At 31.3% G+C, this 22,801-nt stretch overlaps 1 protein-coding gene and 1 long non-coding RNA gene across 3 annotated transcripts in view; one reads left to right on the top strand and one right to left on the bottom strand.

The window, feature by feature from the left end:
• Positions 1–22,801, bottom strand: part of LOC129915962 (uncharacterized) — a 61,841-nt gene that overhangs the window by 8,152 nt on the left and 30,888 nt on the right. For both annotated transcript variants that reach the window (XM_055995704.1, XM_055995693.1), the window contains 3 exons: positions 4,774–5,015; positions 4,398–4,712; positions 3,993–4,341 (listed from right to left, as the gene is read on the bottom strand). In XM_055995704.1, the coding sequence (XP_055851679.1) occupies positions 3,993–4,341; positions 4,398–4,712; positions 4,774–5,015 (906 nt within the window). The remainder of the gene's footprint in view (positions 1–3,992; positions 4,342–4,397; positions 4,713–4,773; positions 5,016–22,801) is intronic.
• The window catches only part of LOC129916071 (uncharacterized), an 88,433-nt gene continuing 78,797 nt past the window's right edge, over positions 13,166–22,801 (top strand). The window contains exon 1 of the long non-coding RNA XR_008772403.1: positions 13,166–17,053. This is a non-coding gene — a long non-coding RNA (uncharacterized LOC129916071). The remainder of the gene's footprint in view (positions 17,054–22,801) is intronic.

The raw sequence follows: 22,801 nt of genomic DNA, 5'->3' as shown, positions 1-22,801 counted from the left end.
ACAAGTACATTTCATTTTAACTTTAAGTAAAAACCGTTCCGAATCTGTTATATGACATGGGGGTTTTCATGAACTGACCCAAACTTGATAAATATAAAACACGAAAGGCATTGCTAGCAAGTCCATATATAGTTATAAGAAAAACGTTGGTCTTCCGACATTAAACGGAGATCCTTCCGAGAAAATTTTAGAAAGAGATAAAATATTTTCATAGAAAAAATAATTTTAAAACAACCGCCAATATCATGAAAACAACGAAATTTATATTTTTCTGGAGTTAGTCTGAAAAAAAGGAAGAGTGTTTAGGATAGTATAATTAAATATTTGTAATAAGCTAAATATTTTTAAGCCAAATAAATAAACAAGTACATTTCCGCCGTTCCGAATCTATTATATGACATGGGGGTTTTCATGAACTGACCCAAACTTGATAAATATAAAACACGAAAGGCATTGCTAGCAAGTCCATATATAGTTATAAGAAAAACGTTGGTCTTCCGACATTAAACGGAGATCCTTCCGAGAAAATTGTAGAAAGAGATCGAATATTTTCATAGAAAAAAATAATTTTAAAACAACCGCCAATATCATGAAAACAACGAAATTGACGGTTATTATTAATTGTTAGAAGAAATTAAAAATAATTTTTTCGTGTACCTACTCCAGTGTTTAAGACCTTTGCATATTGAAAATTTTTCATCAACTTACAGTTTTACCGATTTTTTAAGTAAAATTTAATAAGTAAAACACTTCAAAACTACTTGTAATTTCTCGATATATTAAATGAAAACATTGAAAATTAGTTCGGCATTGGTAAATATAATCATAGAGACTTAGAACTTAAGAATTTTTTTTTTTTAGCTCGTATACTCAATAAAAGTCAAACATGTTCAGAACCCTAATGTATCTACAAACTACACATACATATATCTTCAAAATGCACAATAAATGGTGTAAAATAATCAAATGACTTTCTCAGAGCAGTGAGATTAATCAAGGGGCATGGTAGTTACCAGCCAAATTCTCTTGAAATTTTAGCACTACACCATTATAAACAGAAAACGTGCAACCCCCCATTGTCACTGAATTTTCATCAATTTTTTCTAATTTTCGCTGAATTTTCAACAAATATTATAGAGCAGTTCTGATTATCGTAGAATTTTGCAACTTAATAGAATGGTAAAGCTGATAGTTTATACAAAGGCAAAAATTTTAAATTTAAGAATTTAAGTCAGGAGGCACCTACCCATTTTCGCTGAATTTTTATCAAATTTATAGAGCACTTCCGATTACCGTAGAATCTTAATAGAATGGTAGAGCAGTTAGTTTATACAAAGGAAACAATTTAAATTTGAGAATTTTAGCCAAGGGGCGTGGTAACCGCCCATTTTCACTGAATTTTCATCAAATTTTTTAGACCTCTTCTAATTATTGTAGAATATTGAAACTTGGTAAAGCTGGCAGTTTATACAAAGGAAAAAAAAAATTAAAATGTGATAATTATGGCCAGCCGTGGCAGCCGCCTATTTTCGCTTAATTTTCATTAAATACTGTAGCACGCTTCTGATAAAATCTCATACATAAAGCTTGGTAGAATCATATGCAAAAGAAAATCTTAAAATCAGACATTCTCTAATGAGAGGGCGTGGTCCCCATCATAATATATTCGAAATATATAAAAGACCTGTACCTCATACAATCACGACAGTGAAAGCCACAGATTTTTTAGGGAAAGCAAAGTTGCTAGAATAACCAAATAAAATAGATTTTGAATTTTACAGCACTACCTTGCAAAATGTAGGTACTGAAATCACAACAAAAAAGTTCTATTATGCTGGCAAAAAAAGGAATGAGATGTAAAAGTGTAGCAAGTTCTAAGGTTTGGTTTAAATTTGTATCAGTAAAATTTTGATTGTTTTTCAAATAACTTTAAAAATCGGTTATTAAAAGAAAAATTTCAAGAGAACAATCAAAGTTTAGCTGATACAAATTTAAACCAAACTTTAGAAAACTGGTACATTTTATATCTCAATCCTTTTTTAATTTTAACAAGGCTCTTTTTTAACAGTTATGTTCTTGTTATGATAGATATTATTTGGTGAATTTAACCTATAAGAAAGAAAAAAATAAAGGACTTCAAATAAGGGGGGATTTGCTGGTCATCGAGAAAAGAAGAAGAACAAAGCATTCGGAAACTTTATGGACCTTGAATAGGAGATTAATTGTGGATAATCTTAAGGTTTTTTTTCAAAACACTTTTTGTTTAACGGGACGCAGCAGAATTCACAAATATTTTCACTTAAAATTCTGAACAAACTTTAAAAGTAAATTTATCTGCACTTTGTCATAGTGAAAAATCGGAAGATATCTCTCATCCAAATTATTTTCTGTTTTTAAAGAAAACTTACACTTGAAAAATTATTGTCGGAAACCTTATTTCATCATTACCTGGAAAAAGTATCTAAGAAGATCGTCTAGAAATTTGAAGCCGATCGGTCCAGCCGTTTTGATGAGATTTTCCTCACCGACCGACGTTGAAAACACCGTATCGAAAAAACGCGTTTAAAGTTTTGGGAACCATTTAAACTAAGTTAAGACCTCATTACAAATACGCTAATTTTTCCGAAAATATCGACCCCAAATTGAGTTTTGAATTATGGACAACATTTAATTGTATTTTTCCAGCACTAAGAACTAGTAAGATATAACTTTTGTTTCTGTTAATGTAATCAACAATTGTTCAAGAACACATTCACATGAAAATTGTCTTTAATAAGTCTAAAAACAAAAAAAAAATTAAAATTTTTCTGTTGACAAAAACGTGGTAAGCGCCATGTCGCTTACGATAATTTAGCAAGAAGGGGTCGATATTTACTGGATCAATGTAACATTTTCAGACAATATTCTTATGTTCATTCAATGTTCGATTTTTTCAAGATTACAAGTGGATATTACCCATTAAAATAGATAATTTTGAACCCAATCGTCCCTAAAGAGGAAGCTGCTTAACGTTTTGGAAATCTTTTCATTTTTCTACTATTGATGTATCGTTTTCTTCTTACGGGCCTCAAAGACCCGCGAGAAGAGAGAGATTTGGTCGCGATTTCCGCGACCCTTATGTTCTAAAACTGCTCTTTGTTTCTTTTGTAAGACCAATACTCGAATATAGCTGTGTAGTGTGGTCACCTTACTATGCCACTCATATAACAAGACTTGAATCAATTCAGAGAAGGTTTTCGCATTTCTTTCTTCGTTTTCTTCCTTGGTCACATGATAATTTACTTCCCCCTTACTCTCAAAGACTCAGATTAATTAATCTTCCTTCACTTACTGACCATAGAAAGTATTTGCAGTTTTGTTTTATTGTTGGAATTATTAATGGGTCAATGTCAATATCATCCCCATCGGTTCTAAGTCGGTTAAATTTCAGTTACAGTCGCACAAGTATAAGGTTACGCCAACCATTGTGCCTTATTTTTAGTAGATCGAACTATGGTGAAAATAGCCCCCTCAATCAATTGATAACAATATTCAATAAACTTTACTTTTGTATAGAGTCTGGAAATGACAATTTTAAATCCAGTAAGTTCAAAACCATGTTTTTCAATAGATAGATTTAAGTATTATGTATATACATATGTATAAGTATATTCACGTTAGAATTTAACGAATTGAAATAAATAAATCGTGAGAACTGCCACAATTTAAGTTTTGCGTTTAACTTGTCAAGTTAAACAAAATGTTTAAGATGATTGTCTTTGCTCTTTAATTTATGTTTGTTTTTCAGCACTGGGGATGAACAAAAACAATTTCAAGGTTTAATATAAATATAAATAAATACAATAAATATATAAACAAATACAAAAAATACATAAAATAAATAAAATAAATAAATAAATATAAATAAATACAAACTTACTTGAAACAATTCAGATTTTTCTACGATCTTAACATAATGTAATTTTATTTAAATAAAAAACTTAAAATCTTACTTGAGGTCCACTTTAGCTGTATTCTCTTGACCCAACACTAAAGGCAAGAATTCATTATAAGTAATGTGTTGAATTTGGGCAATGATAATCCTTCGAGACTCTAAAAAGATGGTATCTTCTGACCACGTTGGGTTCATACGTGACAATTCTTCTGCAATATAATTGTGTTCTTGCAACAAAGCACGATGAAGTGCACCATTGGCACCAGAAGCTTGACATCTTTTACAAACTTCAATATTGACTCCCCCTTGGCTAAAAGTTCGCAACTGTTGAATTTCTTCTGTGGTTCTGCCATACAAAGTAGATCCGTCAATGTAAGATGAAGCTGTATTCATCTGTTGACGTTTACCTTAAATAATTTTGTAAGTATTTTCAAGTTGATTATATAAAAAAGAGAAAACATACGTTTAGTACATGTTTGATCATCATATGCAGGTGTTGATCTCTTGTATTCTTGACAATCACTTCCTGCTCTAACGAAGCAATGTTTAAATTGCTCGGATTTTAATTCTTCAGTTGTTTTATCACAACAACTGTATGTAGATGGCAGTTCCGAAAATTCGACAAGGTCATCTGAAAGCAGTTGCCCCCAAGCCGGTAACATGGCAGTGATGTGTGGATGTCTAAGTTCAGGTTCAATGAGGTTTTGTAAATTTGCTATAATAGTTTCGGGGTTGGGAAGAATATTGCTTCCATGAGAAGATCGAGGTTGACTTATGTCTGCAAAAAATGAATAACGAATTTTTATGTTTTTGAAAAACACTTTTTTTACTGTTTTTACCGTCGGCATAGTCAGGTTCTAGTAATCTTAAAAATATATCACCACGAGCACCCCAATTGCGGTGCAAAATATTGTTGCATTCACCATTTGCAAGACGAAATTTACTTGGGGGGCATACGTTAAATTCTACTTCGCTGGAGCATTTAACCGTTGCACCTACTTTTTCCGAACGAAGGGCATTATGTGCGTTTCTTAGAAGATCTTCTGGTGTCGTTAAAGATGAAACATGTGCTATGCTGGACCTGATAAAGAAACAAAAGTATAACATTATACTTGGACACATCGAAAATTTTATAATATAAAAACTACATAACAAACAAATAAACAAACAAACATACAATTTTTACTTGCGATATAGGTACTATATATCAAGTTATGCATTCGTACAAAAAAAAAAAAGTTGAGATAACATTTTTCCATGACATTACGATGGTAGACAATGCCAAAAAAGTGGGTCCCGGAAGTCCGTCTGTCTGTCTGTCTGTCTGTCAGTCTGTCAGTCTGTCTGTCAGTCTGTCAGTCTGTCTGTCTGTCTGTTTAAGAGCTACAGCCTAAACGGATGGACCGATTGATGTCAAACCTGGTATGCAGCGTTATTTGGCGACTCTCCAGAGGGGTTTTTGAAATTAATTTTTTTGGACCAAAAATAACGGTACTTGTCATATACCGATTTTAGTAAAATTGAAATATCTCGAAAACGGCTCTAACGATTTTGTTTAAAAAATTCAAGTGTAAGTTTAAAGTTAAGGTCCATCTTTTAATGAAAAAAATTTTTTTTGAAAATCATTATTAACGGTACCTGCCATAGAACCGTTTTTTTCAAATCCGATTATCTCCAAAACTACTTATTCGATTTCAACGAAACTTTTTGTGAAGAAGCATTTATATAATTTAAATATAAGCCAAAAATAAAATTTTGAAAAAAATAATTTTTGGATTTTCGAAAACGGGACATTTAATTTTTTTGAAATTTTGTTTTTAGATGTTGATTAGTGATTTCTACAAAATGGCATATCAATTTTATTTTTAAACTTTTTTTCCAAAAAATTATTTATAAAAAATTAGTTTTTTAAAAAACGGCTCTAACGATTTTGAATTTTTTTTTTCTAAAAATGCATGTTAATATATCAATCAAAACTGCATACTTGTTTTGGAGGGCAATTAAATTTCAGATTTTATTTTATTTTTTTAAAAAACGAATTTTATTTTTTTTTTCCAAATTTCTATATAAAAAGTCTTAAAAATTTAAGCAACTTTAACTCTAAGAGCAAGTTCGTGCGACCCCAGTCGTGCATTTTATTTTTTTAACTTAGCTAACGTATTTTTAATCTACAGAAAAAAAATGTATGGCAAACTTGAAGAAAATATAATTTCCTACATTATTATGTGTTATAACTTTTTTGATTATCCCTTCGGTTTAAGAGTAAGGGTGGTTTTTTTGAAACCCGTCAAATGGTGATTTTCTGATTTTAGTCATATCTCTTTCATTTGAGCTTTTTTTGGAAATCTTTTTACTACCTTCGATTGTTACATTGACTGTTTTTCGATTTGACAGACCATATTCGATCTGTAGGCAAAAAACTTAAAAAATATTGCAATTTTTATATACAGCTCTGTGAAAAAAAAATAGCACCAACCACTTATTGTAGTTTTAAATGAAAGATTTTTTGAACAAAGAGTAATTAGAATTTTATGTTACATTTTAATAACATAAGTGAATTTAGAGTAATCAAAAAACGTAAGCACTTATCCTTTATAATTAAAATTAAATAAGCTATGCTCATCAAAATAAAAAAATACCACTTTTTTGGTGTGAAAAATAATAGCACCAGCATTCGAAATTCGTAAAAAAAAACAATTTCTTGGTAAAATAAATAAGTTTTTGATTTGGAATGATATCAATTGATTAATATCTGGTCTTACAACCTTTATTTTCAAGTACAGCGGTGCAACGTCGCACACTGGGGATTTTGCGGAAAAAAGTCAAAAATTTTAAGTAACTTGAAGAACATTTTTAATACTATTTCTAAATTCTAGAATAAAATCTGAATCAAAATCAGAAAGGATTACTAAAATCGGACTTGTAGTTCAATGGTAACACTTACAGTTATAAATGATACCTTTTTTAAAAGTCAAAACATTACTCTTAATTCTAGCTTTTAAATTAAGTTCTTTAAGTTAATTGTTTTTGAAATAATCGATTTCAATGTCAAAATTTTGAAAAAAAAAAAATTAAAAAAACACGTCCAATACTATTTTTGTCAAGACTGGGGATTTGAATACAAAATTGAATCATAAAGAAAACTGCCTTAATTGATTCCTTACCAAACACTGAAAACCATCAGCCTTATTTTGAGACTCGAACGAATAGCTAATTCGATAGAATGGATCTATTCATTCGAATGAAATTAGTTTATTTGGACATTCGAACGAATAATGTTCATTTTCGAATGTTTCATAAAATGAACCTTAATGAATTTAATTCTCGAAATCAGCTGTTTTTGACATTTATATTAGGGTTAGTGTGACAAAACTAATTTTTTCAAAGAATTTTATTTTTGTTAAAAGGTGGGTTGGAAAATAAAAACTTTATTAGAAAAAAAAGATAATAATATAAATAATATTGTGTTAAAGTGCTTGTAAATTTAATTATTTGAAGACAAAAATAACTTAAATAATTTAAAAAAAATTTAAATTTGGAAAGCGGATGGACAAGTTTATTGACATGAAAAAGTAACAAAATAAATTCAAAAGTTTTGAATAGATGAGTACTAGTTTTTTTGAACATTCATGTCAATTTTGGTGTGATCAAAAAAAAAAGAATGCAACTTCAATGTTTCGCTTTACTTATTACACACCTGGTCACACTTTTCAGTTCTGAACAAAAAAAAATACAATTAGAATCAATTGCCGGTATTTTTTCTTTTGTTAGAATTTTAAGTTTTAATTTTCAATAAATGGCAATTGTTTTTTTTTTTTATGGGAAGTGAAGAGTGCGGCGAAGAGCAGATATGAAGGAGAAGGATAATGGATCCATCAAATCAATTCGAGCTGGAAAGTTCAAAGTAAAAACTGATTTCTTCCAAGCGCCTAACCCATATATATATCTTTTTTCTTTGAAGATAAAATAAAGTGTCTTTAAGTACGTGTTGGACGAGCTAACCACTGAAGTTCAAAGACGCACATCTTTGTCTATTCCTCCAATCATAATTCTAGCGACAACTTTGCGGTTTGTTGCAGAAGGTGGATATCAATTTGGGGTAGGCAAAGATCGCAATTAAACTGTCCCAATCATCTGTGTCAAGCTGCATACAAAAAGTGACATCTGTTTTGGAAGCAAACCTTAAATTAATACGCCAACAAATAAAAGTAAATTTATTTTCGTTATTTTTCAACAAAAATATCTGAACTTATATGTGTTTTCGTTTTTATTCGACACAAAAATTTTAACGTCAGATAAATGACATTTGATTCGAATGATTAGAAAGTCAAAATTTGCTTGATTTTCAAAAGATAAATAACTTTCGAATTGTTCGAAACTGAAAATGCGAATCTTTCGAAATCGAACAACTTTCGCACGAAAGCGAATGTCAAAATAAGGCTGCATATGTTTCTATGTCTTCTAGTTTTCGAGAAAATTGAAAAGTAGAAAATCTCCTTTTTGTCAGATTTTTATTTTTTTGGCTGCAAGCTAGAGATCCTTATCCAAAAAGACAAATGGAGAAAGTAAAATTAATTCGCAACACTTTTTGAAGTGAAAACTTCTTTAGTATCGTAGTGAAACACGATGAAACGAAAAAGTGACAGGAAAAATCAATTGATTATAACTTTTTTGTTTTTATAGAAATAGAAAATTTGATTTAACTTTAATACGCATGCTAATAATTTTACCTTTCGTGTAATATATATCACACATAACGGTATGTGTTCTACAAGTTACACAATCTAAAATTGAAAAACTTGAAAAATACCTCAAAACACCTGTGGAGATCTGTTGCCGATGACCAGCCACCAGTGTAGGAAGTACCGTAATCTCAGTTTAGAATTTTGACATGTTTGGCTTTGGCTTTAAAAAATTCTTACTTTTTTTTGTAGGTTTCGTAAAAATATGATTGAAGCGTCATATAAAAGATACAATAATAAGAATTTATTATAAGTTGTCATTTAAGAAATGGATTTAAAGGTGATGGGAAAAAAAGTTAGATGTTTTCCATTTTGTTTTTCCAAGAAAAATGATTTTTTAAGGTTTCATTTCTACCACGTGTGAATTCCACACATTATTTTTTTTTTAATAAATCTACTTCATAAAAATTACATTTTATTTGCCGACCTTGCTTCAGAAAAATGAATTTTCGTTAAACATAGGTATGTAGCTTAAATGTTTTATAATAATGGCAGTTTTTAGCATTTCTTACGAAGATCTAAGCAGAAAGCTCATGGAATGTCACAGAATAGATGCCTTTACTAAGAAGAATCAGAGTCATTTAAGTGAGTAATGGCTCTCTTAACAGAATAAACTCTTGAAAATGTGTGATGCCAATATATTTTAAATTGTATAAAATGTGATAGAAGTGGTTTTTTGAGTATTTTTTAACTATAATTCGGGTTTTTCATTTTGCGTGGACGTGGACCTAGACAACAGTATAATGAGTTATTCGTTTCCATTTAATGTAATGTTCCAATAAATACAAACAAATAAAAAAAAATGCTTTAAGTACAAGTAAATTGTAAATAGCAGTTTTTAGATTTTCTAAGAACAATATCTGGATCCTTTATTACTCTTACAATATTTTTAAAAGGGCGTGGCAGTGGGTGCAAATGAATAATAAATGATTTCTTACGACTTAAGCTGTCATTCCTGAAAATTTCATCCAAATCGATTCAGTGGTTCAGTTTTTATTGAGTTTTTTCCGCACTCCCATACAAATTTCCCCAGTGTGCGTCGTGGTATAGAGTCCACTAATGGTTGACATCGCTGAAGTGGAATATTTCTCCATGCAGCCTGCACAGCTTCCCATAATTACAGCGTGTTTTTCGGCTTGGCTTCAATTACAGCTTTTTTTACATCTGTCCAAAGATTTACGATGGGGTTCAGGTCTGTTGACTCAGCCGGACATTCCATAACCTGAACCCTATTTCAAGCGAAGAAATCTTTTGCTAATTTGCTCGTTTGCTTAAGCTCATTATCCTGCCGCAGGGCCAACTTGAGAGGCATATTCCATTCAGCGTACTTCCCTCATAATATCAACATAAATTTGAACCTTCATCATGGGTTAACTCCAAAATTAGAGACCAGTAACACTATATGAAAAGCATCCCCATATGTTATTTTTGCGCCGCCGTCGTGCTTAAAAGTGTATTTTGGCTTAAACTTTCTGTCATAAAATTTAATGTTGATTATGCTACTGAATGCAATAAAAATTATTGCGTTGTGTTATCATCAATAGAGAAGACCGCAATTTGTAAAAAGGTAAAAATGGTGCTACATGGTGCTATTATTTTTCACAGAGCTGTAGGTACAAAGGTACTAATACAGAGTAATTTGCATTAGATGCTTTGATGAATGCACGTGAATCAAAAATGATGCTGAAGTTTGAAAATAAGCTTTTTTTTGGGAGAAATAAACCGTTACTTAACCAATTATTCAAACGATCGAAGGCTTTAGAGTGCAAAAAAAATTTATTAAGCTTACTGTTCTAAAGAGTATCCAATTAAAAACCGGTTTATTAATAATTAATAGAACTTATGCAAATTGCTCTCAATAAGCTATTAAAATGGGCAACAAACTGTGGATTAGTAAATCCTCAAAAAACAGAACTTGTCCTCTTTACAAAGAAATATAAAATTCCACAACTAGACCCTCCCTCTTTTAATGGTGTTCCACTTACTTTCGCAAGAAATAATAAGAAAAGCCACAGTGGCACTCTTCTCTTCCAAAAAAGCTATAGGGAACAAATGGAGACTGTCTCCTAAAATTCAGGCAAGTGGCCGCAAGTACAGCTATTCGTCTCGAAGCCACCTCTCAATGGAGCAATAACTATATTGGCCACACAAATATTCTGAATTAATTCGGATCAATCCACATTCGCTACGACTGCACCACCCCAAAATTGGTTTTCGGCAATAACTATGAACTCACCATTCTAAATAGATCAGAATGGGACAATGCCGAGTTTTTGAGAGATGATTCAATTTATTTTTACACAGATGGATGTTAAACCAATGACGGAGTAGGTGGCGGGGATAACTCAAAAAGACTTAATCTTAGTCTCTCCTTCCGTCTCCCTAATCACTGTGCAGTGTGTTCCAAGCGGAAAAAATGGCGATTAAAGAGGTATTGACTTGGCTCAAAGAAAACGTGATATCTACATCGGTTATCCGCATTAGGGTGGTCGTTATTTTAAAAAAGTTGGAATTTCTTTGCTCCCAAGGGCTTACATTGTTGGAAATAAATAAAACAAAATATTACCCAAGTTTCAAGTTTCTAATTTAATTGTAACCCGTGCCTACAAGCGAATGAAGTTTCTTATGGGAATAACATGGGGTTTTGGACCTTGTCTGATCAATTTTAAATTCAAGCCAAGCCATGTGCTCCAAAAATTTTTAACTTTGCTTTGTTGTAGGTATCATCTGGTTTTTCAGATTTTTAACTGTTATAATTTCCGAGATTCAGCTCGTTAAAGAAAACCATTTTTCATACCTTTTCAAAAAGTCATTCTTTATAGTTTAATGTCAAAAAATAAAATTTGTATTCACAAATAAGCGTAATATGTATGCATACTAAAATAATATTTTTTTTTAAATTTATATATATTTATATTTAATTCTTTGTTATTTTATTATCATGTTGTGTATTTATTTACTATTGCACTTTTTTTTCTTACATCGGGAATACGTTTTTTGAATAGTGATATTTGTTGAAGTATGCTTTGTTTTTGTTCATGATTTTTAGTTACATCTTGATATACTATTACATTAATTTAACAGCTCTTTCTGTTATATATCTGTCCATCATCTCTCATGGATGTCCGGTCACAGAGATATTCTGGAAAACTGGAAAGCAGATGAACTCGCCGGAAATGGAACTCTAAAACCAATTTTACTCCACAAAGCGAATATTGGTATACCAATCGCAACGTGCAAATTCATGCAAGAAGCTATAGAGGCAACAAACATAAGATGGTCAAACATTATAACATGCCAAACGACCATACAGATCTGGCCTAGTCTAGATCCAAAACGTTAAAAAAATGTAATGTCTCTAAGCAGCAGACAGCTCTGTAATAAGTGTTCTAACAGTACACTGCCTCATAGGTAGACGCGCCATAAGGCTTGGCGTAGTCTCTAACGACTTCTGTAGAAGTTGCTTTGATGAGGAAGAAGAAGAAACAATCCAACATCTTCTCTGCTCATGTCCTTTCCAGTAGACGTAAATTATACTTAACCTAACCATACTCCGAAAAATTGATTGCTAGACACCTCTAGAATATACTCTAAAATTATGAGCTTCGCTTTTTCCATTTTTACATCAATCTTCTACTAAAAAAGAATAATTTTTTTTAAATTTTTTATATTATTTGGGGACCCCTTTCAATAGAAAATAAAAACAAGTAAAAAAGTACGTATTCGCTCTACTTTTTTTTGAGCCCCTGATGTTTGATGGTCTCTAAGATCATTCAAGTAACATTTTTTGGAGTATATAATTTATTTTTTTGGGGCCCCTGAGGTAATATTTTTTTTTTAAATGAAATATTATGTGGCTGACTACGAATTCATTATGCATTCCACTGAAGAATATAATTTTTCTCTCCTGTGTCCAAAGTGATTAAGGTCAAATATATTATCCAGAGATACACAGAAGGAGATGGGAAACTTCTGACGTCATACTGGTTTGCCTACAAGCTCCGTCGAACATTTTTGGCTAAGTATGCGTGAAAAATCGTACATTTTTGGATAGGTGTGCGTTAAACCACCGTGGCTACTCTATGTGTGTTTTTCACATTTATTCACGAATACAAAAGAGATTACAACAACACGAAATAAACAAATGGGTTTTGGGGGGTAAAACGTACGAAAGTTTCCCATCTACTTTGGGTATCTCTGATCTTATCTTTTTGCTTCGTTACTTTTATTATAAGTTGTCTTCTCTGCTTTGTCTCCAGTCGGGGCCTTGATGTGTCGGGGGCAGAGGGCCACTGCCCCGCTTGCCCCAATGGTGTGTACGCCCCTGTCCTTGGCATCTATCAATGCCTTATATCGCACCCTCAGTGCAAAAGAGCGAGAACTCAAAAAAGTTCATTTCGAGAAAACGCTTCTGCAAAATACATACTGACTCTAAACTTTCCCCTATAACTATGTCAAAGCTCTATTACAAGATTCATTATGTTTATTTTGTAGTTTTAATAAATTTATTTTTTAAAATTGTTTAAATTAGGAAAGAGTTTGACTTTTAAATATAGTAGGAATTGGACAAAATCAGTCATAATCTTTCGAATTTTTCGTTTACGTTAACAACAAGCCCTTCAAAAAAAAGATAATTTAAAAAGCAACATTTCCTCATCATTATCTCAAAAATGTCATTTTTTTGACTTATCGCTCTTTTGCACTGAGGGTGCGATATTATTATCGATCGAATAAATAATATCCTAAACCAGGATTTGACCCCGTAACCCTTTAATCCTTTCAGTTAAGTTATATTTTTTAGTTACGACAAAGTTAAATGTCAAAGTCTGCAAAAAATTACAGGTATAACTACGGTGACCATATTTCTAGGAGCGAAATCCGGGACAGGTAAAAAATTCGTTGCTTCGTTTTGAAAACATTGGTTTTTCAAAAAAAAAAAAATAATAATAAAATGAGTTTTCATAATTATTCCTAATTTTGATATCAAGATTTTTTAAACGATTTTATAGGACGTTGAAATCCTTTAAGTCGTTTCCAAAGGAATCCAGAAATCAAGAATTTATTCCCTCTGTGCCACGTAGTTATGAGTTATATGTGTTCTTTCTCTCTTTGTCTTTCTTTGTTGTATTAATGTCTTGTGCTGTATCAGCCAAATGGACTTAGTTTCCGAAGCTGCAGTGTGTCTAGTTCGGAAGATTTATCTTCTGATTAGATTAATATGTAATGTAATGTAAGAATTTATTAGATACTGTTACTACTGTTAATAACTTAAAAAAAAAACTACTTTTTTAAACAAAATTATGAGAGCTGTTTTTTAACATTTTAATTTTGTTTTAAAAGATGAATTTTGTAATATTTAATTCAACTTTTAATAGGGTCAATGTGGGTAAATGTAAACAGGGGTAAATGAAAACATGGCTCATAACAAGCTTCAGTTAAATCTCTTTGATGCATACATAATTACAAATCGCGGACGCATGTATCTTTTAACTAATACGTCAAGCTCATTGCTGTCAAGAAAATTCATTCGACGAGCGTATTTTCCGTGAAAGATAATTTTTTAAAGTGCCAAATAAGTCGTTAGTCTTTCAGAAAAACTTAATATTTTTGCAGATTCAATTAAGCCAGTATAATTTGCAAATACTTTATAGTTTTTAATTTTGGTGTAGATTCTATGTGAAACAAACAAATTTTAAAACACAGGACATTTATGTCGATTTGCATGTGTTTACATTTACCCCAGAATATTTTTCATAATGGGTAAATGTAAACAACGTATTCTGGGGGTAAATATAAACATATATTTTTGCTGAAATTATTGGTTTTAATAAAAATAAAGTATTTTTAGTCGTTTACTATTGCTAAAGTGCCGCGGAGTCACATTTTAAAGCTGCCAACACAATCATTTTCAGTGGATGATGTTGCAAAATAGGTCTTTGATGAAAAAAAAAAAAAACAAAATATGACGTTCAGAGCTGCTCAGGATGCATATTGGGTGCTTATATAAAGATGCAAAGGAAGAATCCAAAAAATTTTATTGGAATTTGAAAAAGTTTTTGTCAAATACCTTCTTGAACGTTTTTCAAGTCGTTATCCAAATGATAAAGAACCACCGTTTACATTTACCCCGAATTTGTAAAAAAACAGAAACATGGGGGGGTATTTGTAAACATGCCATATTTGACAGTAATTTAAACAATTTGGGAAATATTTGTTTATATTTATAAAGAAGAATTGCCATCATTTCATATTTGCATTTAGAGATACCTGTGAAGTTGTTCCGTGAAAACATATTAAAATCTAAAGTCAAAAGAAAAAAAAGACATGAAATTGTTTACATTCACCCACATTGACCCTATGTCCCTAAAAGTTTTTAAATTTAGCTGGGTTCACTATTCGAAAGAACTTTTTTCTGACAAAGACAAGCTCGAACTAAACAATTGACGACAAATTTTTAAAAACTAATGCTTTTATTCGAAAAATTAGAAAAACTTTTCTTTTCCAACCACTGTTTTCTTGTTTTCCGTACAAAGTATTTAAAATTTTGAATACAAAAATCAGAAAATGTGGAAATACGGGACAATCACGGGACAAATTACAATATACGGGACACTTATACGTTCCGGGTTTCTTAAATAAAAACCCGGGACAAGCTATAGAAATACGGGACATTCCCGGGTAAACCGGGACGGATGGTCACCGTAGGTATAACACACTTTGATAAGGACTTTATCATAAAGCGGGATATGGTAATAGAAATGACAGCAACACTAGTCGTTGATTTTTCAATGATTGAAACAATTTTTGGAAGTGTTCTTTAGTGATTTCGAAATTGATATTAACTTAGCACATTTAAACTTTTTATAATGTAAAACTGTTTGTATACATATCTGGGTGGCATCCAATGACCCTTGCCCAACAAGGTTTGCCACAAGAACTAAAATATACTTCTCTACAGGTTTTTGATGTGCTGAACTCGAACCTGAAGTCGGAAAGCTTTTATTGGTCCCCCTTTTTGAAATATTACTGTTAGAAAATGAAAAAAACGTCACTTTGGCTGTTTTCTAATTTATATGAGGTGCTTATAAGAACTGGGGTCGAATTACGGCATACGATTACGATCATACGTTAACGTTTTGACTATTTCTGTCTCTATTTAATTATAAGAAAACGATAGGGACACATAGCAACCATTCGTTAACGAACGTATGCCGTAATTCGACCCCTGGTTTTATTCTTCCAAAACATGTTTAAATCTTAACGATGCCTTTTTCACTGCCCGAGATATTTAAAATTTAAGTAGCGGTCTTTGACTCAGAAACACTGGCTGGCCAACCAAATCAAACTTTTTTTTTTCACAAGAACCAAAATATTTTTTTCTAGAGGCTGAACTCGAATCTGCAATCAGAAAAATTCTATTACATATTTGTTTATAATGAATCACCCCACATAAAAACACAACCTCGAAAACAGCCAAAATGAAGTTTTTTTTGCATTGTATAACGGTAATATTTCAAAAACTTCAGATTCAAGTTCAGCACATCAAAAACCTGTACAAAAGTATATTTTGGTTCTTGTGACTTGTTGACCAGTGTAATTTTCGCTGATTGCAAATGTGTGCGATTTATTCTGTTTGCATGTACGTACAATACGCTTCGGTTTGATTTGAAAATTACTCATTTGTAATCATACATAGTGCTTAGAAATACCCAATGTGATTAAAAAATGATTTAATCTTCTCTTCCTTGAGAAAAGTGAAATACAAAAGCTTTCAGCTCTTTAACCACATTTAATCACTTTTGCGTAAACTAAGGTATACATTAACTGCGAAGTATTCATTTTAAGCTTTACTTCAAAAGTTTTAATAAATCAAATACCTATCTATATATTTTTATTCGAGGGTGTGCAGTCACATCGAAATTCTTTAACATTTGATGTCATAAAATATTATCAATAGATGAAAATTAAAAATTCTGTATGCTGCTTCGTCAGATGTACATATTAATTCTTCTTCAAACTGTACGCTTGGATTGATTTAAGCTTAATCTTTAGTATGAATGTATAAGCTTGAAGTTGTGTAATATGATAGAAAAAAAAAGCGTCACGACAATTGTAAGCCCACACATAGTTTTTTTTAGTAAACATCATAAGCTGCATTTTTTTTTAGTTTTAGTTCCTCTTTCTAAATAGTTTTTAACTCAAAAAACTGATAATGTGTCGTAAGCTTGTATTCAATTTAGAAGTTGGCCAAGTTAATTAAAAATTGTGTGTCTTATGTAAACTTATCGTCTTAGAACTTGATAATAGGTGCAAACAGTGCTGTGATTATTTTTTTTGAAAAACTAAATAAAAATTAAATTGAACCTGTGCAAAGAGGGTAAATTAATTGAATATGCCATACAAATAAAGTTAAGCGTTAACAGTGAAGTTTTGAAGTTGTATGAAAATAGTTAGAATAGTGATCATGATCATATTGCGGATGCATTTATAAGAAGAAACTTAAACAATCGATGGAAAGTTCTCGGGCACGTTCTGCCCACTGCTGACTAGCTTTCTGCTTAGATTTTGTGGCTTCATAATATGTATATTTGCCTCTCTGCAAATCCAGATGTAGATGACTTGAATTGAAAGCAGCCTTTATGCTTATCACTTTCGATTCATCTGGCTTTGTAGGATGTAGCAGTTTCTTCAGTAAATTGTAGGAATGCTCGTGCAATAAATTGAGGAAAATAGTTTATTGCTTACCTGGGGTGTCGCCGATATCGTTTGCTAAGAAAATTTGTTCGATTCTTATAAGAAATATATACCAGAAATTAACTGCTCAGTAAGGTTGGAATAGTTCCCAAAGACATTTTAAATTTTTTTTAAATTTCAACTTCGCACACCTTTATTGTTGAATTTGTTGTTGAATTTGCTAATAGGTACTCATTAAAACCGTTCTTTTTTGTATGTTTTAAATGAAAAACTTTATTTCAAAAAACACTTATCTTGACTGAATCGCAAGTTTTTTGACAATTAATAAGTATGCAAGTTCCGTGACAGTTTACTGTTGTTGATTTCAGTATTGTCTAGTTCTTACGTTTCCGGATAACTCGTGCGGTGCAGCTGGCTTAAAATCTATCTTGTCAGTCCCGATGTAGATTGTAATTTTTATATATCGTCAAGCTCGGAAGGCGAGAGCTTAAGCTTAGTATTCTATTTGTTTTAAAGCATACATATAGGTACACCCCAATGCAAATAAACACTACTTGCACTTCTCACTCCCGCTTGCCATAACTTTGACTTGGGTCATAAATTTTTCTCACAATACTGTATCTTGCTTGCAAAAAATTACATTATATCCGTATCCGATACACGGCGTATATTAACTTGATGGTTATGTCTTTATCGAAACCATCGACGGATAAATGTATGTCATTACTGTGACAAAGAAAATTAAGCTCAATGAACATGAACATGCGCAATAGTATGGTGATTGTCATTGACCAGGTTTTAAAAATTTACAAAGGCTCTATCTATAATTGCTCATATTTTAACTACGTTAAAAAATCAGAGTTTTAAACTGCTCATATAATACTTAACAAATATGTTTCAATGTTTGTTTTGGAATTTCAGTTTTATGTTTGATACGTGAATCAAATCAAATGTTTCAACTGATTTGGCACTACAAACTGTTGAACGCCACTTTGATTCACGTATCAAACACAAAACTAAAATTCCAAAACAAACATTTATGGTAATTTTAAAATTTTGCCTTTCGGACTGTTATTATTTTTGCTTTAAAAATCAGTACACAAGAATGAAAACTGGACTTTTCATGGGATCGTCTTTGGCTCCAATTCTCGTGGAATGGGTTTTGGATGAAGTAATGCGTTTAACAAAATTGATTTTACGCCACAATTTTGGATAGCATACGTACACGGAGAAAAAAAGTGTCTTAAAATAAGATGATGCGCACATTAAATTTCACCACCTTAAAATAAACTCAGTTAAATTTAATGTGAACTTCATCTTATTTTAATGTGAATGTTCATCTTAAAAAAAAAAAACAACCATAAATACAAATTTTAAAATTATAGTCACACCTTAGCTTTACTTCCAGTTTATCATACCTACTCATTTCCAACAGTGAGATAGCACAGTGGTAAGGCACTGGCCTAGTAACCCAACAGTTGTAGGTTCGATCCCCGGTGGCTGCCAGTTTTTTTTTTTTTTAATTTGCGCATTCAAGAAATTAATGTAACTTGTCACCTTAATTTAAGGTGATGTCACCTTAATTTAAGGTGAAAGTCATCTTGTCAAAAAACCATGCAGAAATCCGCTTAAATTAAGGTGTCATCCGCTTAATTCTTTGTGGTCTGTTTTCTCCGTGTAGATGATCATTTAACAGCTATTCCAAGAAACAAAATTGATGTATGTAGTTAAATCAGCTCTGAAATCTTTTGATAAAAATATAACTTCTACGATGAATTGGGGGATACACATTACACATACCAATGAAATATGTAAATTATCTAGATATCACAGTCAAGAGAAATGATGATGGTAATATTATCACTTATTGGTTCCAAAAGCCAATTGCTTCAAATCGATTCACATAGGGGTATTTACCTTCAAAAATCGCTTATGAAATTTTGTTTCCCTTAATGAAGTTCTACTTGAATAAAACCACTGATTAACAGTAATAAAGCTTTTTTCTAATGAATTTAGGTAAGTATAAATAAAGTATTTTGGATTTGTATTTTTGTAATTTTTTTTTGTTTTTGCTTTTTGACATCTTCCTCTTTAATATGATACCAAAAATGTTACTGAATAACACCGAATGATATCAGAAAAAGTCCATTAAAAAAGCAGAAAAAAACTGTCTTTCTACTTACATTTAAAATAAATTCATTTTACAATAAATTAAAGCTTCAAATGCAATGAATGTTATTTTTAAATAAAGTACTTACACACCTGCAGCTGAAGCTTCCATAACAAGAATTTTATGTAAAACAGTAAGAAAAAAAATCTATTATTACCAATATAATTTTTCACAAAAAACAAAACTGAACCACATTAAAAGATTATAATTAATGACTTTCAACTGATGCTGTGGCTTAGTGCATGCATAAAAACAAAAAAAAAATTACGGGACATCCACATTATTCCGTGGGTATTTAAGAGTAGCCAAAAAAATCACTTCTCAACTCCAAATTTTACAAAAAAAAGTTAAATGAGCGGGGTTTGTTAAATTTTTCTTCGGCCTATCCAACTCAAATGAAATATAATATTATGGTTAATTTATTCGGAAAGTTTTTTCTTTTAGCCATAAGACCTTTTTTACTTGCGATATAGGTACTATAGGGCAAGTTTAGGATTCGTAAAAAAAAATCGAACTCGAGATAACAATTTTACATGACATTACGATGATGGAGAATGCCAAAAAAGTGGGTCCGGCAATTCTGTCTGTCTGTCTGTCTGTCTGTGTGTCTGTCTCTATCTGGAGCTGCAGCCTAAACGAGTGAAGTGATTTTCTTCAAACTTGGTAGTTAGCAGTTTTTGGTGATTCCCTAGAGGGGAAATTGAAATTTTTTTTTTATGACCAAAACTAACGGTACCTGCCATATAACGAAAATAGAAAAGTTAATTTTTTTCAAAAACGGCTCTAACGATTTTGATTAAAATTTTTGTGTGTAGTACTACACATAAGAGTTAACTTTTTAAATAAAAAAAATATTTTTTGTACCGTTATTAACGGTACCTGTCATAGAACGGTTTTTTTCGTTTCTGAATATCTCGTACAACATTAACCCGATTTAAATGAAAATTTTTATACAAAAGTGTGTAAGTAAAGATAATATTAAAATTTTAGAAAATTTTCAAAAAACGCATTTTTGGTTTTTTAAAAAATATTTCAAAATTTTTTTTTGAAAAATTAATTTTTTGAAAACGAATCAATGAAAAATTTTGAAATTTAGTTTTTATGTGTAAATTAATTATTTCTTCAAAATGGCATACCTACCAACTTTTTTTTTGAAAAATGTTAAAAAAATTTTATATATAAAAAATTATTTTTTTAAAAAACGGCTCCTACAATTTTCGAAAATTTTTTTCTAAAAATACCTTTTTATAGAAGAAATAAAATGACATATTTGTTTTTTTTTTTTAAGATAATTTATAACGGAGTTAAATTAATTATAAAAACAGATGTAATTTTTTATACTACTTATGAAATTTCTTCAAAATATCAAATTTTCAATTTCTTGAATAAAAAGCTTTATTATTATATTTACTTTAAGCATAAGAGCAAGTACGTGCGACCCCAGTCGTGCAATTTATTTAATCAAAATATAATAAGGATCCAAAATATATTGGGACAAAATAACTATCTGGATAATATTATAAAAAAAATTTATTCAGCAGTTAAAAAGGAATCTTACAAGCCAAAATAAATTCACCACAAAGATTTAACCAGAGCAACTGCAGTTTTTTATCTAATAATAATGATCGGACAAAAGATACAAATAATAAAATTTATTCAGCAATGACGTATGAGCCAAAATTAAGTGAATCTTTAGCTAAAGTGTGCCAATATTTTGTACCAGATGTTAAAGCAGCAATGAAACCAACGGAACAAATTTCAAAATTTTTCTTAAAACAAAAATTATAATAAAACAGATAACAGTAGATTAGTTTACTCGGTGAAATGCAAAAATTGTGAAAAAATTTATATTGGCCAAAAACTGGGGTCAAGAATGAGCCAACATAAAAACGAATGTGAAAAAGCTATAGAAAGGGTCGATCAACAAAAACATCATGTCAAACAAAGTGGACATTCTTTTGATTTCGATGAAAGTAAAATTTTAAAGTTTTAAAATACATGAGCTAAACCAAATTATTAAAAATGAAGGTATTGCATGTAATTATAAAATTGATAAACGTGATGACACAAATACATACTAAAATTTAATATATTGTAATGTTTTATTCCGGGTTCACAATAAAACTTATTTAATTTCCACTTATATTTCCGTTCAAATAAGAACACTTTTTATTTCAACTCAATTTACTTTTATTATTCGCTCAAACAAACACACTTTTAAATCACTTTATTTACTACTAACAATTCGCAACACTTTACTTCACTTTGTACTGTACTCTTTCACTTTCAAGATTAAACTGTCTCCGGTCGGTGTCTACGCTGCCTTTTATACCGGAATCTCGAGACTCGAGAACGTCCTCGAAGGCTCTCGTCCCTGTCTCTCGAAACTTCCTTTCCAGGAAGGGCACTTCATACTTCCAGTCTAGTGGGATATTTTGAGATGTGTTCAGTGTGGGATATTTTGAGATGTGTTCAGTGAGATATTTTTAGATGTGTTCAGTGGGATATTTTTAGATGTGTTCAGTGAGATATTTTTCTTAATTACTAAAGGTCCGTTCACATTTCTACCTTTGCAGTAGTAGGTAGTGTGTTCAGACTTTTATCTTAAAAGTAGTTCAGTAATTCATCGTTACATTGCCCCCCTCTTAGGATTGTTCGTCCCGAACAACTCCATTGCTTCTATCACCATTATAACGATGTAAACGGTCACAATGAACTACCTTTAGTTTGCCTCTTACCCCTCTTTGTATACGGTAAACCACGTCGTTAATTCTGGTTATTACTGTGTAAGGGCCTTCCCAGTTTTGTTGTAGCTTCGGTGATAGTCCCTTTTGTCGGTGGGGATTGTAAAACCACACAAGTTCTCCTTCTTGAAACCCTGTTGCTGTCGCTCGTGCGTCATATCTTGTTTTCATCCTGTCACTAGACGCTTTTATATTTGTCCTTGTCCGTTGGTGAATGTCAGCCAGTGTTCCTTTCAGGTTATCTACGTACTCATCCATTTCATGTGGCTCGTTTGGAACACTTCCAAATTTTATCTCACTTGGCAGACGTATTGTTGAGCCAAATAGGACTTCCGATGGTGTATGTCCAGTAGAACTATGTGTTGCACTTCTATAAGCCATCAAGAATAATGGAATATGTCGGTCCCAGTCTCGTTGATTATCATTGACTACTTTTGACAGGTGTTCCTTAAGTGTCCTGTTAAATCGCTCAACCATCCCATCAGATTGTGGATGAAGCGGTGTTGTTCGCGTCTTC

Source organism: Episyrphus balteatus, chromosome 1, assembly GCF_945859705.1.
Source record: "Episyrphus balteatus chromosome 1, idEpiBalt1.1, whole genome shotgun sequence".
Classification (NCBI taxonomy): domain Eukaryota; kingdom Metazoa; phylum Arthropoda; class Insecta; order Diptera; family Syrphidae; genus Episyrphus; species Episyrphus balteatus.
Note: the sequence above shows the minus strand (reverse complement) of the source record. Positions and strands in the feature narration are given on the sequence as shown.